The 16,158-nt window shown below is 41.7% G+C and overlaps 1 protein-coding gene across 1 annotated transcript; it reads left to right on the forward strand.

Annotated features, from left to right (window-relative positions):
* Positions 1-314: 314 nt before the first annotated feature.
* LOC308394110 (histone-arginine methyltransferase CARM1-like) lies at positions 315-15,223 on the forward strand (the record flags this gene model as incomplete). The annotated part of the gene is made up of 14 exons (XM_080878287.1): positions 315-377; positions 2,003-2,129; positions 2,936-3,064; positions 3,152-3,306; positions 3,378-3,482; positions 3,765-3,875; positions 5,312-5,489; positions 6,011-6,101; positions 8,395-8,476; positions 11,498-11,583; positions 12,079-12,168; positions 12,399-12,536; positions 13,946-14,035; positions 14,139-15,223. 14 exons carry the CDS (start codon positions 315-317, stop codon positions 14,179-14,181), a joined length of 1,488 nt encoding a protein of 495 aa, XP_080734413.1. The 3' UTR covers positions 14,182-15,223.
* Positions 15,224-16,158: the final 935 nt, after the last annotated feature.

Genomic DNA, 16,158 nt, shown 5'->3' on the forward strand with positions numbered 1-16,158 from the left:
ACACCTCGACGTTACAATACACGATTGATACTGGAATACTGAATGCAGTATTCCAGTATTCCAGTAAGTTACTTCTGGAATACTAAATGCAGACTTTCGTTTTTTCTTTGGGAGCTATACCACAATGTACAACTGAGCCAGCGAGGCTACTGCTCCGATGTTATGTTAGTTGGTTAGTTCTGGATTTCTACGTAATTTATTTTCCCTGCTGGACTCCCTGCATTCATCCCTCCTCCCTCTTTCTTCCATTCCTTCTGTGCCTCCTCCTCCCTTTTTCTCTCTTTCCAAAGAGCAGCTTCCTTTTACACTGAAAAATGGAGACGAGAAGTGATCATTCACTGGCTTTCTCTGTCAGGGTCTTCACTCTGCAGGAAAAGGTGAGAGCTGAAGCATGCGTGGATACACATAAAGAGGTGATATTGGAGGTGACAGAGGTGCACTCTTTCACCTCCAATAAAGTGTTTTGCATGCACTGGCATTGGCTACTGTAGCTGTAATTCTGCATGAATGCTGTTGCTGTGGAAGTGAAAGCAAACAGGCTGCTGCTGTTGAGAACGTAGGATCAGCTGTGTATAATTCTAAAAAACATGCCTTTTTATTTATTATTGAGCTGTTAAGAAGAACAATTACACAAGAACTGAAATGAAAATCAGTGAAAGTTTTGGTTCAAATCCTCATCAGTATGTACAAAGGAGGTCTGGAGAGTCGTCGAAGTATGTGTGTCTACAGTCATCTGTAAAAGTCAGCAGAGGCTTTGTCACCTTTTTGCAGTTAGGCTGAAGAAGAAGAAACTGTTCATTGTTAAAGCAAGGTTAAACTAACAGATGCACATAAGTCTTACATCCTGTTGACTTGAACATTTACAGTATAGGGCCTGAAAATTCCAGTAGTGTTAATTTGTCATATTAATGTCGCTTTATAACAGTAAGGTTGACAGAGTATTTTTCCCGGTGTCAGGTAAATCATTCCTACAGTTTAAATGAGCCTGGCAGCCTGTGTTACTGTGGAGAAGCAGGGGTTGGTGCAATATGGGCTGTAAGGCCGGGTTAGGAGAGGCGTGTTCACATGTTAGTGCCATGATCGACGCCATAAGATAAGATAAGCTTTATTAGTCCCACACGTGGGAAATTCTGGTAGCTATCAATAAAGGCTGATTAAATGGCCTGTATTTATATAGCGCTTTACTAGTCCCTAAGGACCCCAAAGCGCTTTACATATCCAGTCATCCACCCATTCGCACACTGGTGATGAAGCTACATTGTAGCCACAGCCACCCTGGGGCGCACTGACAGAGGCGAGGCTGCCGGACACTGGCGCCACCGGGCCCTCTGACCACCACCAGTAGGCAACGGGTGAAGTGTCTTGCCCAAGGACACAACGACCGAGACTGTCGGGGCTCGAACCGGCAACCTTCCGATTACAAGGCGAACTCCCAACTCTTGAGCCACGATCGCCCAATTAGTGCATAGCACAGCAGCTATCTGGAATTTTGGTCAAGTTAAACCCAAAACTGTTCAAAGGATGGCTGGAGGGCAAAGGACTGCAGTACTTTTTGGGCGTGTCCCTGTAGCTCTGGCATCACATGAACATTTGACTGAAGCCTGGGTTCTGGCTGGACCACTCACTGACGAGTCTTCCCTGTTTTTGCAGCAAAAACAAACATTCCCACAGTATGATGCCGCACCACCATGCTTCACTGTAGGGATTGCATTGGCCAAGTCAGTAGCATCAGAACGACCAGCTCAGCCTTCAATTTGAAAGTGGAAATTCCCACCATGACATTTCCCATCACTGAAATTGCTGTGTTGAGAATTTATCCAGTCAACAAAAGCAAAAACTTTATATAGTTTTGTCCGTGCAAGATAGGTATTGTTTTTTCTCTGCAGTTAGCAAATTCTGCTCCATAACTAATAATGCAGTTATACATAATGCAGTTCGCTTGTAGGCAAACTTAAGATTTGGAAGACAGAGCTGAACACTTTGCTGTGGTTGGCTTCTGAAGGAGGAGCAGGTTCAAGGAGAGGTGAGCAGAGGCCAGCATATGAATGTGTGCGGACAGAGAAACGACCAAGAACTCACTCTTCATCTCACCACAGGACAGGAAGCTCAGCAGGTAACTGTGCAGGATGGTAAGTACGCAAGGAAAAGCAAAACACATACACAACTATACAAACACACTATGTTTGCTTAGACCAGTGGTTAGCGGCAGTAATAACAGAAAGCCAGTTAGTAATTGAAAGTATGTATATATGTATTTATAGTGAATATCATCTGGCAATAGAAGGTGGTTAGTTCTGACCTAACTTTACTGCTCTTGTATGGAAGTTTGTGTCCCAGTGGGTCACACGTTGGCTGTAACACTTTGCATGTGAGTGGGTAGCATTAGCAGTTTATGTTTTTTGTTTAAGTAAAGTTTTCATGGAAATACGTCGCTCTGTCTTGTATTTAGTTTTCCTCAGTGATGTTTCTGAGGTCTTTATGGGTTTTGGGGTCTTTCAAGCTCACGTAGGTGGCCCAGCCGGTGTTGATCATACTCCGGCTTTCATCTAATGAATCATTCTTCCTAATCCCGAGTCACCTAGAAGCCCTTACAGCAGCCTTCATGGTGAACAAGTGAAAAGGCAAGACCAGCACAGACCTTGTACAGTGAATGGCCAGCAAAACCTTGCGCCACACATTAGTCAGTTGACTTCCATCCTCCCCTCTGGTACTGATTCACGAGGTCGCCCCTGCTTCTGTACAGTCCCAGAGGGGAGGTGTCATGATCTGAAGAAGCTGAATACTGCACCATGTCTGGTGTCAATGCAGTTGCTATGACGTGTTCTTTAAATGACTCACAGCTGCTGATCTCGGTGACGTTTGGCACTTAAAAACTCTGTGGATACAAATCTTACTGTTTTTAAGTGTCCTCTTTATGTGTGGAACGTGTTTACAGCCAACGAAGCATTGGTTTTCCAGTTCACTGTTTCCGAGGAGATGGACTGCTGCCAGGTCGGAGGTCAGTCCTTCTTAGTCACCAACAACAACAACTTCAGTCTTCTGCTGCAATTCAAAACTCCAGCTGGTTTGTAGAGTATATTCTATAATAATTCCTACCATGAGAAGTTCTGATTTGTAGACTGCTGAAAGAAACTTGTCTTTGACTCTTTAGATATGCAGAACTTCCAGAGATTACTGAAGACCGAGGAAAATGAAGAGAAGGGGAAAGGTTGGATTGAAGTACATCAGGGAGGCAATAAGGATGCAGAGAGAGGACCAACAATGTTTAACAGAAGGATTGAAAAGAACCCTGCACAGTGCTACCAGGTAAGCGAACCAAGAATTCGAACCTTAAATTTGACACTCGAACATGGTTTAATGCTTCTGCGTGTTTGCAGTTCCACAGCTGTCTGACCCAGCAGCAGAGCCTGCTTCAGGACTACTTGAGGAACGCCACCTATCAGAAAGCCATTTTAGTCAATGAGGCTGACTTCAGAGACAAGGTGCACTTCTATGAATGGATAGTGTTATAGCACGTTCCTTAATTATGTCTATAAGGTCTGTACAGTTTACCTATTTCACTGCTGTGAAACGTGTTTTCCCATTTCCTGGTTTCTTATTGTTTTCCATATAAAAGCTTGTGCTCTTGCTGAAAAGCTGTCTACAGTTTTTGCTTTGTGACACTTTCAGTTCTTTTCCTTTTCACTTTTGGTCTGAGGTTTTCACTTTGTCTTTATTCTATGGGAAGTTTGACTTGGCGTCTGCATGCTTTCTTGTCTCTGTAGGTGGTTCTGGATGTGGGCTGTGGTTCTGGTATTCTGTCTTTTTTTGCAGTGCAGGCAGGGGCTGCCAGAGTGTATGCTGTTGAGTCCAGCCCTATGGCCAAGTATACACAGGTCAGCGTGGTTCATTCTTTTACCGTTTATATTGTTTTCCTTAACTGTGCAGGTTTAACTCTTTGTTTATATTTGAAAACCTTTCTTGCAATAATGAAGCCATTGTTTAGCATTCTCTAACTAACCTACAAGCATAATTTGAAGTTTTGGTGTGTAAGAGCTAAAGACATGAAGGGCCTGGATTACAGTCTACATGCATTTTGGCTTTGATAAAGTCTTAAGTGAGACCAGAGTCATGCGTGCAAGCACATAGGGCACATACATGAGATGCAGAGCGTGGCATTCTCAGGAGTTAATGGATTGCTTCAACATGTGGCCAAGAGTTTAGTAGGATAGGGGCTGCAGAAAGCTGAAGCACACAGTACAGACTTACACCAGTGCTGGAAATGATACATTCGTAACTGAAACAATACTACTGTCATGCAAAAGTGCTTTTTAAACACAGACAGGAACAGCTATTTGTAAAAACTCTTTGGGTTAAATAAGTAATGCAAACTTTAACAACAGGAGACTTTCTGTGTGTGCATTCTTCCTTTGTGTCTGCATGGATTTGCTCCAAATATTCTGCCATCCTACCACAGTTAGAAGACATTCGTGTTAGGTGGACTGGTAATTACATATTGGCATGTACAGTGGTTTGCAAAAGTATTCGGCCCCTTGAACTTTCCCACATTTTGTCACATTACAGCCACAAACATGAATCAGTTTTATTGGACTTCCACGTGAAAGACCAACACAAAGTGGTGCACACGTGAGAAGTGGAACGAACATCAGACATGACTCCAAACATTTTTTACAAATAAATAACTGCAAAGTGGGGTGTGTGTAATTATTCAGCCCCTGAGTCAACACTTTGTAGAACCAGCTTTTGCTGCAGTTCCAGCTGCCAGTCTTTTAGGGTCTGTCTCTACCAGCTTTGCACATCTACAGACTGAAATCTTTGCCCATTCTTCTTTGAAACAGCTCCAGCTCAGTCAGATTAGATGGGCAGCGTTTGTGAACAGCAGTTTTCAGATCTTGCCACACAAGCAACTGTAGCTTGTAGGCTAAAGTACTTTAGTACTGCAGGCTTTAGACTACAAAAGTCCATTCCTGAGTCAAATGAGTTTAATAAACCCTAGCTAAAGTCCTGTTAAAAACTTGAGAAAACTATTTCTCATAAACATGAAAGTTTATTTGGAGACAAACTTCTCTAAAAAGTGGGGTTCACAATGGCTAAAATGATTACTTATTATGAAACAGATTGATAATGAGTGGGATACAAACATAAGACAAAATAGGAACGTCTGCTAACATGTTTCCAGAGTGTTGCACAGTACAGTATAGTATGTGGGACAGTGTCCTGGTGCTATGGAGTGAAGTTAATATTCTTTAATAGTCGTGCAGTCTTACAGTGAGTTGTTTAACGCAGGAGATATTTTCTGTCTCCTGTTCAGATCCTGGTGGAGGATAACCGTCTCTCTGAGCACATCAGGGTCTTTGAGGGGGAGATGGAGCAGGTCAATCTTCCTGACATGGTGGATGTCATCATCTCTGAGCCCATGGGTTATATGTTAGTTAACGAAAGGCTCATGGAGAACTTCTTGTTTGCCAGGAGATGGCTCAAACCCAATGGTAGGAATCCAGATATTGAGGTTAAACTATGTTTTAATGTAACGAGGCATCATTTGTATAAGCCACTATGGATGTGATTAAAAACACTGAGAAAAAGAACACCTTTAATTGAGTTCCAACTGCAGGAATTCTCTTTGTTCTGAGTAAGAAGGTACTTTGTTCCAAGTGGCACCTCAAAAAGTACTGAGCAGGGCTGGACTGATTAGTTCAGCTCTTCAGCTCGGTGCATTTTCTTTACGTGAGAGGAATAACAAATGAAAACTGCTGCTGTCACTCTATTGGTGGAAGTAATAAACAGCAATGCAGTGAAATCTTGATTTCCTCTGCTGACGAGGTTTGGTTCGATTTTATGGTGACAGCAGCTCATTGGCTGAAGCAGTTTTATGAAACTGCACCTTGAGCCTGCCCCCACATTCTGCAGTGGAACAGGAGCGACTATATCTTCCTCTGTTAGCGTTTTTGTCTTTCACTTATTCATTTTCTCTGCCTTTCTATTATTATCCACTTCTCTCAATTTCCAGGTGTGATGTTTCCCTCCTATGGAGACATTCACGTGGCTCCTTTCAGTGATGACCAGCTGTACTTTGAGCACTACGCACGGGCCAATTTCTGGTCTGTCACTCACGCACAGATGCACAGACATAACTCTATTCCCGGGGACACGAACACACTGGCTCCTTTTTATATCTCGCACGTTTGACAGTCAGGCTGTGAAACATTTAGTCCAGTCCTGACTCATACAAACCAAAATGGATTTGGGTTTTTTTGTATCAGTCGAAGTCCATAAAGAAAGCAGGAAAAAGTCAGAAGCTGAAGAGGTACGGGACATATAGTAGGGTGCAAACGAGGGAAAAACATGTCAAACTGAGGGCTTAAATATGCACAGGAGGTGATTAGAGAGAAGCAACTCAGCTGGGAAAACAATGCACTGGTGAACTGAACCGGACCAACGAGACAGAAGGGGAAGTAAAACCAAATGCAAGGCACACAAAAAAAATCTAAATAACACATAGAAAGTAATATTGCTGTACCCTCTGAGTGAGTGAAATCGGTTTTAGTAGCAAGGAAGGAAATGATCTTTTTGCACAGAGACACAGTGTGGTTAATCAGATGGTGCAAAAAGCTCCATTTGGTCAACCTCACAAATAGGACGAGTGGATTTGTACAAATTGAAATGGCTGGTGATGCACAGATGCAAGGTTATCAACGGTTCCACCCTCGTGCAATAAAGGACGTATGTTCTATCACAAGACGGCTAATCATCTACATAAGGCGTGAGGGTGTAGTATCCATGGCAGTTTATCTTGAAACAACAACTGTAATCTGCATATTAGCACAAATTCCCAAATAGAATCGTTTTCTCAAAATAGTATTTAAACCTTATTCTCTGAAACACAACTGGACCCTAGTCTTGACCTTCTGATTTTTAAGCTAAGGCAGGAATATTTCTGATCACCTGGACCCATCATTTCATGTTAACACAGGGAGAAATATACTTTGAAGAAACACAACAAAAAAGGAACAGAAAGAACTTTTATGATGAGACAGCATGCCTTTCTTGTTTTTATAACATTTGTCATTCATTTGTTTGATGTGATGTTGGACAAAGTGGAAAACGGCATGCATACTAGACCAGAGGTCATACAGGGGACTCTGAGCACCTGACTCATGTGGATACAGCCCTAATTACTGGGCTCTCAGGCCTGATCACCGCTCGTATGTGCCAGCATGCTTTGGCCAGTTCACAGAACATGTTTTTAAGACTTCTGACTTCATTTAAAATACAGCTCTGGTGACGATCGCTTCCATGCCTGCCACCATGTGTGTGTATGTGAGTGCTGCTATGCTCTCTTCCCCTCACTGCTTTACCACTATGTGCAGGTCAGGCTCCGTCGGTACTGAGGAATGAATGTAAACTGTAAACGTTTTCCATCAGTTTCTACTTCCCTCACTTTTCAGCAGTAGAAGAAAGACATTTGACAATTTTAATCTTTGTAATCACATTTACAATAACATTAATTATTCTCTGAAGTTCTGCATGATTTCCTGTTTTTTGGGGGGTGGGGGTTGTGTATTTCTCATACACATTTCTGATCCAACAAACTTAAATATTAGACAAAGTTAACACAAGTGAACACAAAATGAAGGCGTTTATTATTAAGGGGAAAAAAATCAAAACCTTCATGGCCCTGGGGGTCTGGTCTGGGGAGGTTTTGCTGCCGCGAGACCTGGAAGACTGGCCGTGGTAAACGGAACCATGAATGTCTACCAGAACATCCTGAAGGAGAATGTCCGACCATCTGCTCGTCACCCTGAGCTCTACAGCAGGATAACGATCCAAACACATCAGCAAGTCCACCTCTGACTAGACCCCTCCAAAGTCTTCATTTTGTTTTTCTTCATCCATCCAAAATCCTGACCTGAATCCGACTGACATGCTGTGGCACGACCTTAAAAATACCCTGCAGCGTGGCTGAATTACAACAATTCTGCAAAGATGAGTGGGTCTAAATTCCACTCTAAAACACTCATTGCCAGTTATGACAAACATCTGACTACTGTTGTTGGTGCTAAGCGTGGCCCAACCACTCGTTAGGTTTAGGGGGGGTAATTACTTTTGTAGGTTGTAGATGCAGATTGTTTTACACCTTCATTCACAAACTGCATGTTGTGTTTACTTTTGTTATGTTTTATCTAAATGGGAAAAAAGGAAGAGGGCAAACATTTTTTCACACCACAGTATATATAAGCTATTGTTAAATATTTTGCTCAGACTAATTAAGTTGCAATCTGAGCGCATTTAGAAACTGAGGGGTAAAATTACAGGTACGGTGTTAACCACCAGTTGTGCCAATCGGTCGACTGCAAATAACTTGATCTCTGCTCTTTACATGTTTCCCTTCAGGCAGCAGAGGAGCTTCTATGGCGTGAACCTGAGTGCTCTTCACAATGCTGCGGTGGAAGAGTTATTCAGGCAGCCTATAGTGGTATGGTGCACTGTATGATACAAAACATACACGTAGATGAATAGAAAATGTGTAATGAACATTAAACTCAGCACAAAAACTAAGGATATTTGTGATCTTAGATGGTTCCACATTTGTAAGGAAAATGTATTAGTGGGTTGCACCCATGAAAAACGTGCCAAATCTGCGCTACCATTTCCAGTCAGCTTGTTGTATGATTGACTCTTGTTTTGAGCTTCTGGTAGAGCTGATGATCAGGTGGCTGACTGGTGCCTGATTATCAGGACCTGTTAGCATGGACCCCGTTTCAACAGTCAATAGATATCTTATCCAAGCATGACACATTTGGCTGATCTGGCAACTACAATTTGGTCTTCTGCAAAATCAAGTAGCAGCATTGTTTCAAGTGAGGCCTAGTACCATCTCTAAATTGAAGGTGAAGTTTCATATAATGGGAGGTGTCAGAGACAGTCCATGAGCACTGAGTCCAGATTCTGCCTATGGCGGTTGGATCATGGCATCAAAGTACTTTTCGATTCGAGTACTAACCAGGCCTGATCGTATTTAGCATTTGAGTTTGGACAAGATCAATCATGCTCAGGGTTGTATGGTCATCAATGCCAAATTCTGTGTTAAACTGACTCCACTTTTAGCAATGAAAATTGTTCTCACAGATGGGTCATTGGCTTGAACCCAGAGACCATCATGAGTTTTACTGAACAGTCTAAACCAGGCAGGGAATAATGTGGTCAGCATGACCGGGAACATGTGATTAGTTTTTTCAATTGACTGCAGAACAGTTCCCAGTTGTTTTGATTGTCTTCCTCATCATGTTATGATAAAAACAAAAGATAAAGCTGTTTTATTGAGGGCTCATTGGATGGTTTTGATCAAAATGATGTACATAATATTGTCAGAATTGTGGAGTCCAGCACAATTGCAGGCACGGTCTCTGCGCACAGATGAAAAATCTAACCTGAATTGAAATTAAAATAAATACTTTAACAATTCAGTTCTGCAGTGTTAGTCAGTGACTGGCTGCTCCCGTATGGGATCAGAACGATGCCACCTTATCCCACAGTCCAGCCAATGATGCGATTCACATTCGTATATATGCAGCTAATCAACGTCGCTGACAGGCTATGACAGCGTCCTTATGTGCGACACCGGTGTTTTAGCAAAGCGGCTGATGTGGAGTGAAGCCACGTTAATGACAACGTGTACAACCATTGTAGATGTGAGCAGGACAGACGAACAACTGACGGCAAAGTGTGGACTTTATACCAGTTTTTAAATTGTGTTGATCGGCCACGTAAAACCAGAGTTATGATAAAATATCTGCAATGTTTGTTTTTCTTCCTGAATACTGTCGTTGTTTATATTTACTGCAGCAAGAAACGGTAAAAACGGCGTTTTAGAAGGAAAACGCTCGAAAGCCTGTGGGCAAAAACAAAACTCCCAGCCTTTCCTATTGGTGGAAAAATGTACCATGTGGACCAATCAAAAAATTATATGGCAACATGGCCTTTAGTTGTTTAGGGAGGGGGAAGTTTTAGGAGTGACGGCGTGTTTGAGATGTGAGAGATTTGAGACGTTTAGCGCAAATCTTGTGTAGTTAGTGTGTAGTTAGCGTGTAGTGAGCGTGTAGTTAGTGTGTAGTTAGTGTGTAGTCAGTGTGTAGTGTAGTCAATAGTGTTGTTGTGTGTGTCAGAACAATGAGGCGCCTGCTGAGTGTTACAGGTGTTACAGCAGTGACACATCTGCTGCTGTCAGGCCTGCAGGTATCAGGCTGTTGTTCTCCTTCATCTCATAGTGGACACAAATTATTTTTGGAGTGAAACAAATAATCTGTGTGGCATCAGAGTTGATGCAGAACAGCTGATTGTTCTGTAAATAGTTTGAAATGTTTGTTTAAAAACACCTTGGCTGCATTTTTAGGTAAACAGCTGCAAAACTTTGTTGTTTGCAAAACTCAGTTACTTTTTTGAAGAAGTAACTATGTAGTTAATTACCCAACATTGGTCATTATTTACTGTATTTGCAGACAGAGTTACAGACTCTCTCCCAGACCACAGACTCATAATACAGTCAGAGCTTTATTTAAAAAAGAAAGTTGTGTTTTCAAAATTGGAGTTCAAGTTATTTTTACTTCCAACAGTGTTAACATGCTGCAGGTCATGAACAAGATTCTTTTAAATTTTCATTGTAAGTGGGATAAAGCAGTTAATTAGAAGTCGTCTAACATAAATGCTGTAATTTGATTACTTTAATAAACATGTGACTTGGATGGATCGGATGCTGGCGTGACTACAGTGCACACGTCTGCTGTTGCTCACAGCGGTCCAAGAGATGCTCAGGGAGTTTGTGTTCGTTCAGACACGTGAAACATTAGAGGCAACATTGCATGAGGGGAAGGTAAACTGGCGGTCTGACAAAGGGAGCTGAAGGCAAGGTACACAAAACAAACACAAAATAAAGCAGGAGGAGTGAAAACTGAAGAGGGAAAACACATATTCATAAACTTAATACACGAGAACTGTCACCAGAAGGAAGGACACAAAACAAGGAATAAAGCTAAGGAAACTAGGAACTGAGAACTAAATACACTAAGGACTTCCTGAAGTTATTATAAACATTACACAAAGCAGCAACCACAATAAGCTTTTCTATTTAAAACAAAAACATCAAAGTGATGCAAAATGCTGCGTGAACTCACCCAGGACCATGAATAATATGTTCCTCAACACAACTGAGCACTCTCTGTGCATGACATCAAAACAGGAAAACAAGGAAATGTCTTTTGGACGAATGCGTCCACAGAGCCAGAAGTTCAAGTTCCAGCCTAAAGGGACAGAGAATCAGTGCAAAGGAGCCCTGGAGCCGCTGTGGACGAACACTTACTGTGACATTTTTTAATGTGTGCTCTTTTAATTTGTCATCACTCTGTGTGATAATTAGCATTGTTGCTTTCGCAGTTTCTTTTTCCTCCTAAATTTTATACTCTTATCAAAAGCTTGTAATAAATTTAAACGTTTGTTCCAGGACACATTTGATGTTCATATCCTGATGGCCAGGTCTGTCAAGCACTGCATCAATTTCATGGAAGCTAAAGAAGAGGATTTACTCAGGTTATACACTGAATCATATTTGTTGCCTGATCAGAAACATTGTATCTACACCTCATCTATGCAGTGATTATGTCACATTATTGATGATTTAAGATGTGACTGGAATGTACTTATAGGCAGAAAACAGATGAGTGGTTATATAAATAAACGAGTCACACCTGAGTAAAAACACAGCGTACATCAGTTAACTCTAAGAATTCCTGTTGGTTTTGTTATAGTGTGCTATAAATGATAGCTTTGCCATTTCATTTTTTTAATGTTCAAAGTTGAATTATTGACTTACTTTATGATTTAATACTTTATTATACTTTACATATGTTACTACTTAATGTTTTACTTTTTCTGGTTGGAAAGTAAGGTGATGCTAGATAGTCCAAACAGTTTGAGAAAAACACAAGTTAATGACATATTAACGAACACTGGATGCCAAAACCTTTGTGTGCAAAGGTTTTTAACTATTTGATGAAAATTGAAAAACAAAATCTGTGTTTACAGAATAGAGATTCCCTTTGTGTTTACTCTGCTCCAGTCTGGTCTGATCCATGGACTTGCCTTCTGGTTTGATGTGGCCTACCTGGGATCCAAGTAAGTAATCCAATGCTTTCTTTCTAAGATTTAATGAAGGATTTTCAATGCAGACCAAATGGAAGGATGCATGGAACGAAAATATGTTATAGCAACAGAAAAACTTTGATAATTCAAGCACACAGAAAATTTTGATCTGACAAACAAAATATTAAGCCATGTCCCCCTCAATAGGTATATTCACCTGAAGCCGTTCAGTATGGAGGTGATCTCTCTCACTCTCTTTGTAGGGCCACAGTATGGTTCTCCACTGCTCCCACAGAGCCTCTGACCCGCTGGTTCCAGGTCAGATGTCTACTTCAGACGCCGCTCTTTGCCAAGCTTGGACAGACTTTGTCTGGGACAGTCCAACTGGCTGCTAACAACAGGTACAGCTGTGCTGTCCATAGGACTGCATTATCAATAGGGCAAAGAGGGAAAAGCAAAGGAGCTTTAATACCCTGCTTTAGTTCCACAGGTGCTTAAAGTGCTCAAGTTGCCAGTTGGACACGTTTTCACAAGAAAAGAGAGAAACTCACAGAAAAATACATAATCAGCTAATTCAGACTGTCTCGTTACTTACAAATATGAATGATACAATATTTGCCAGTTACCGTATTTCCCGGACTACAGAGCGCACCTGAATATTAGCCGCACAAGCTAAAATCAGGGGAAAATCCTGTTTTGTACATACATTAGCCGCACCTGACTAAAAGCCGCAGGTTTCAATGTTGACTTATCATATGTAAGAGAATATGCACAAAGCGAATTGTCAGGAAAGAGACGGCTGTTTGGTGACATCACTTTTATTAATATTTTGAAAAACAAGTTATGAGTACATATTTGCATAACTTTTTAGGGTACATGTACAAGTACCAGTAATTACAAGTACAAAACATGTACTGTGCTTCATAAATGAGTAACAAATGTAGTACATAATAACCTACAGCACACCAGAAAAATAGATTCAGACTACCTTTTAGGCTCAGGTGCAGTGACACGGCTTTATCAAGAAGAAAAGTCAGTCATTCACCATCTTTCTCTTCTTCCTGCGCACTAAAACCACCAAAGTCCTCTCCTCCAGTGTCGGAAACGAACAGGTTCAGGATGGCTTCGTCATCCACTCTCCGCTTCTCTCTTTCGTTGTCACTTTCAAAACCAAAGAAATCTTCGTTGTCAGTGTCAGAGTCGAACACCCTCAGAAGGGCCGTGGCGGTGTCCTCCTCTCCATCATGCAGCAGTCCAGCCCTTCGAAATCCGTTGGTGATCGTGGATGTTTTCACACTTTTCCACGCTGTCAGAATCCACCGGTGGAGTTGGGCATAACTTGCTTTTCGCAAGTTTATCACCGCTCATCATCCACACCTCCCGCTGAACGCGTAGTGCTACTTTGAAGTTTGTTTTTCGCGCTACTTCGTACGGCACTACGTTGCCTGGCGGATGGACATGTGACCAACATACCACTCTTGAACCTCGATCCTTCCGCCAGGCAACGTAGTGCCGTACAACAGCGGAACAAACAAAACAAATCCGCTCATGGACAATCCATAGAAAAGCCGCACCTGACTAAAAGCCGCAGGGTTCAAAGCTTGTGCAAAAAGTAGCGGCTTATAGCCCGACAATTACGGTAATTATCTGTCAGTTGCCTTCCTAATCACTTTTTATGTACATTTGTGGGCAAATAAAGGCACTTATCGCAGACAGGTCAGTGGGGTTGGGGATCAATAAAGGTTCAACAACAAGTTTTTCCCAGGTTACAGATTTCAACTTGTACCAACCCTTATCTTTCTCACTCCAGACAAAGCTATGACATCCACATCACAGCTACAGTGGACCAATCAGGCTTCAGATCTGGGAACATCCTGGATCTCAAGAATCCTTTCTTCAGGTCACTTCTCTCTACTCTTTAATGCATACATGCTGAATTATTTTGCTATAAAATTTGCCCATGAAATCTTGATTTGTTTCTTTTTGTTTGCTTTCAACTTCAGAAGTTACCCAAGTGGAAATCTTCAAAGTTCATTTTGTCAGTAGACCAAATTTAAACATGAGTACAATTTGTACAGTTCGTGTAAGTTCTATGTCCATAAATATCCATCCATCCATCATCTTCTGTTTATCTGGGCATGGGTCACGTGGACAGCATTCTAAGCAGAGACTCCAAGACCTCCCACTTCCCAGCCACCTCCTTCAGCTTATCCAGGGGAACACCAAGCTTTCCCAGGCCAGCTGAGAGATGTAATCTCCCCCAGCATGTCCTGGGTCTTCTTGGGGCCTCCTTCTGCTGGGACATGCCCAGCATGTCCCTTTCAAAAGACTGAACTCCTCACACTCTCTCTAAGGGAGAGGCCAGCTACCCTTTGGAAAAAAATAATTTCTGGCACTTGTTTCTGCGTTCTTGTTTTTCTTTCAGTCACCATCCAGAGCTTGTGACCATAGGTGTGGATAGGGATGTAGATCGACCAGCAAAGCGACAGCTTAGCCTTCTACACTATGACAAACTGGTATAGCCCCAATCGCTCTGTCAGTCTCTTGTTTCCCTCTCCCCTCACTCATGAACAAGACCCTAAGATATTTAACCCTTTGGGGTCCACGGATGCGCCAGCGCATCCAAATCACATGACCAATTTAAGATGACAGAGCAATAAGTTGCAGCCACCCTGAGTCTCCATTTCAACTTGTGTTGGAAATGTGGACTTCAAACTATATACCAGTTTTTAAATTGTGTTGATAGACCAGGTAAAACCAGAGTTATGATAAAAATAAATGTTTTTTCCTGAATACTATCGTAATGTTTACTGCAGGAAGAAGAGCATAAGAGCAAAGGAAAGAGCGAGATAGCAAGTTTTGAAATGTGAGAGGTTTGTGACGTTTAGTGTGTTTGGAGTGTGAAGTTAGTCTGTTGTCTTGCGTAGTTAGTATTTAGTGTAGTTGTCTGTTTTGTTTTGTGTGTCAAAATACCTCCTGCTTCCAGGCCTGCAGGTATCAGGCTGGTTATGTGCTCCTCTGTCTTATGGTGGACAGAAATGATTTTTTTGGAGTGGCACAAATAATTTGTGCAGCATCTTATTTGATACAAAACACCTGATTGTTCTGTAAATTGTTTTAAATGGTTACAAAAAAAAAATAATGCCTGATGTCTTGGTTGCATTTTTAGGAAAATAGTTGCATATAACTTTGTTGTCTGCAAAACTTGTGCATAGGTTTTTAAAATGTACAATTTCTATTTTCATTTTTAACAAAAAATAATTCATTAAACATGTTTGTGGTTTTTACAATAAAATATATACATTTTTTACACTGATTTTATGTTTTATGTCTGATTTTAGATCAACTGTGTTAATAAAATTTGTCAAAATTGAAAAAATTGCTGTAAATTCAGACATGTGAGGTTGTGTTGATACCAAACAAGGCAAGATAAATAGTTTTTAAAGGTGAAATATAGAGGTAAAATCAAAGTAGTTAAAACAGCCAAGTATACCCTGGACCTCAGATGGTTAAACTCCTCTACTTGGGGCAGCAAGTCATTCCTGGCCTGAAGTGAGCACTATATACTCTTTTCTGGCTGAAGACCATGACCACCCAGATCTCTATGTGATGTTGCAGAGACATGTCAACCAAGACAGCCCTACAACATCCAAAGGTTTTGGGGAACTCAGGGGGAACCTTGTCAAACCTAGGGGCCCAGCTACCAAGGAGCTGTTTAACTACCTCAGTGATCACGTCCCCAGTGATGGGCGGGTCTTCCCCTTGTCACTAGACTCTGCTTCCTCTACAGAAGGCGTGTCTGTGAGATTGAGGAGGTCCTTGAAATATTCCTTCCACTGCCCAACTATATCCCCAGTTGAAGTCAGCACCACCCCACCTCTACTGCACAACCATGTAAGGGCAGCACTGCTTTCCCCACCTGCGCCATGTTGCACTTGTACATCAGCTACCTCTGAAATCCCACAAGCTAACCAAGCCCAACAGAACTCCATCTTCAGCTCTCTTTAGCTCTGGTGTCCATCA

The sequence above is a fragment of the Rhamphochromis sp. 'chilingali' genome (assembly GCF_963969265.1).
Source record: "Rhamphochromis sp. 'chilingali' genome assembly, chromosome: 3".
Classification (NCBI taxonomy): Eukaryota; Metazoa; Chordata; class Actinopteri; order Cichliformes; family Cichlidae; genus Rhamphochromis; species Rhamphochromis sp. 'chilingali'.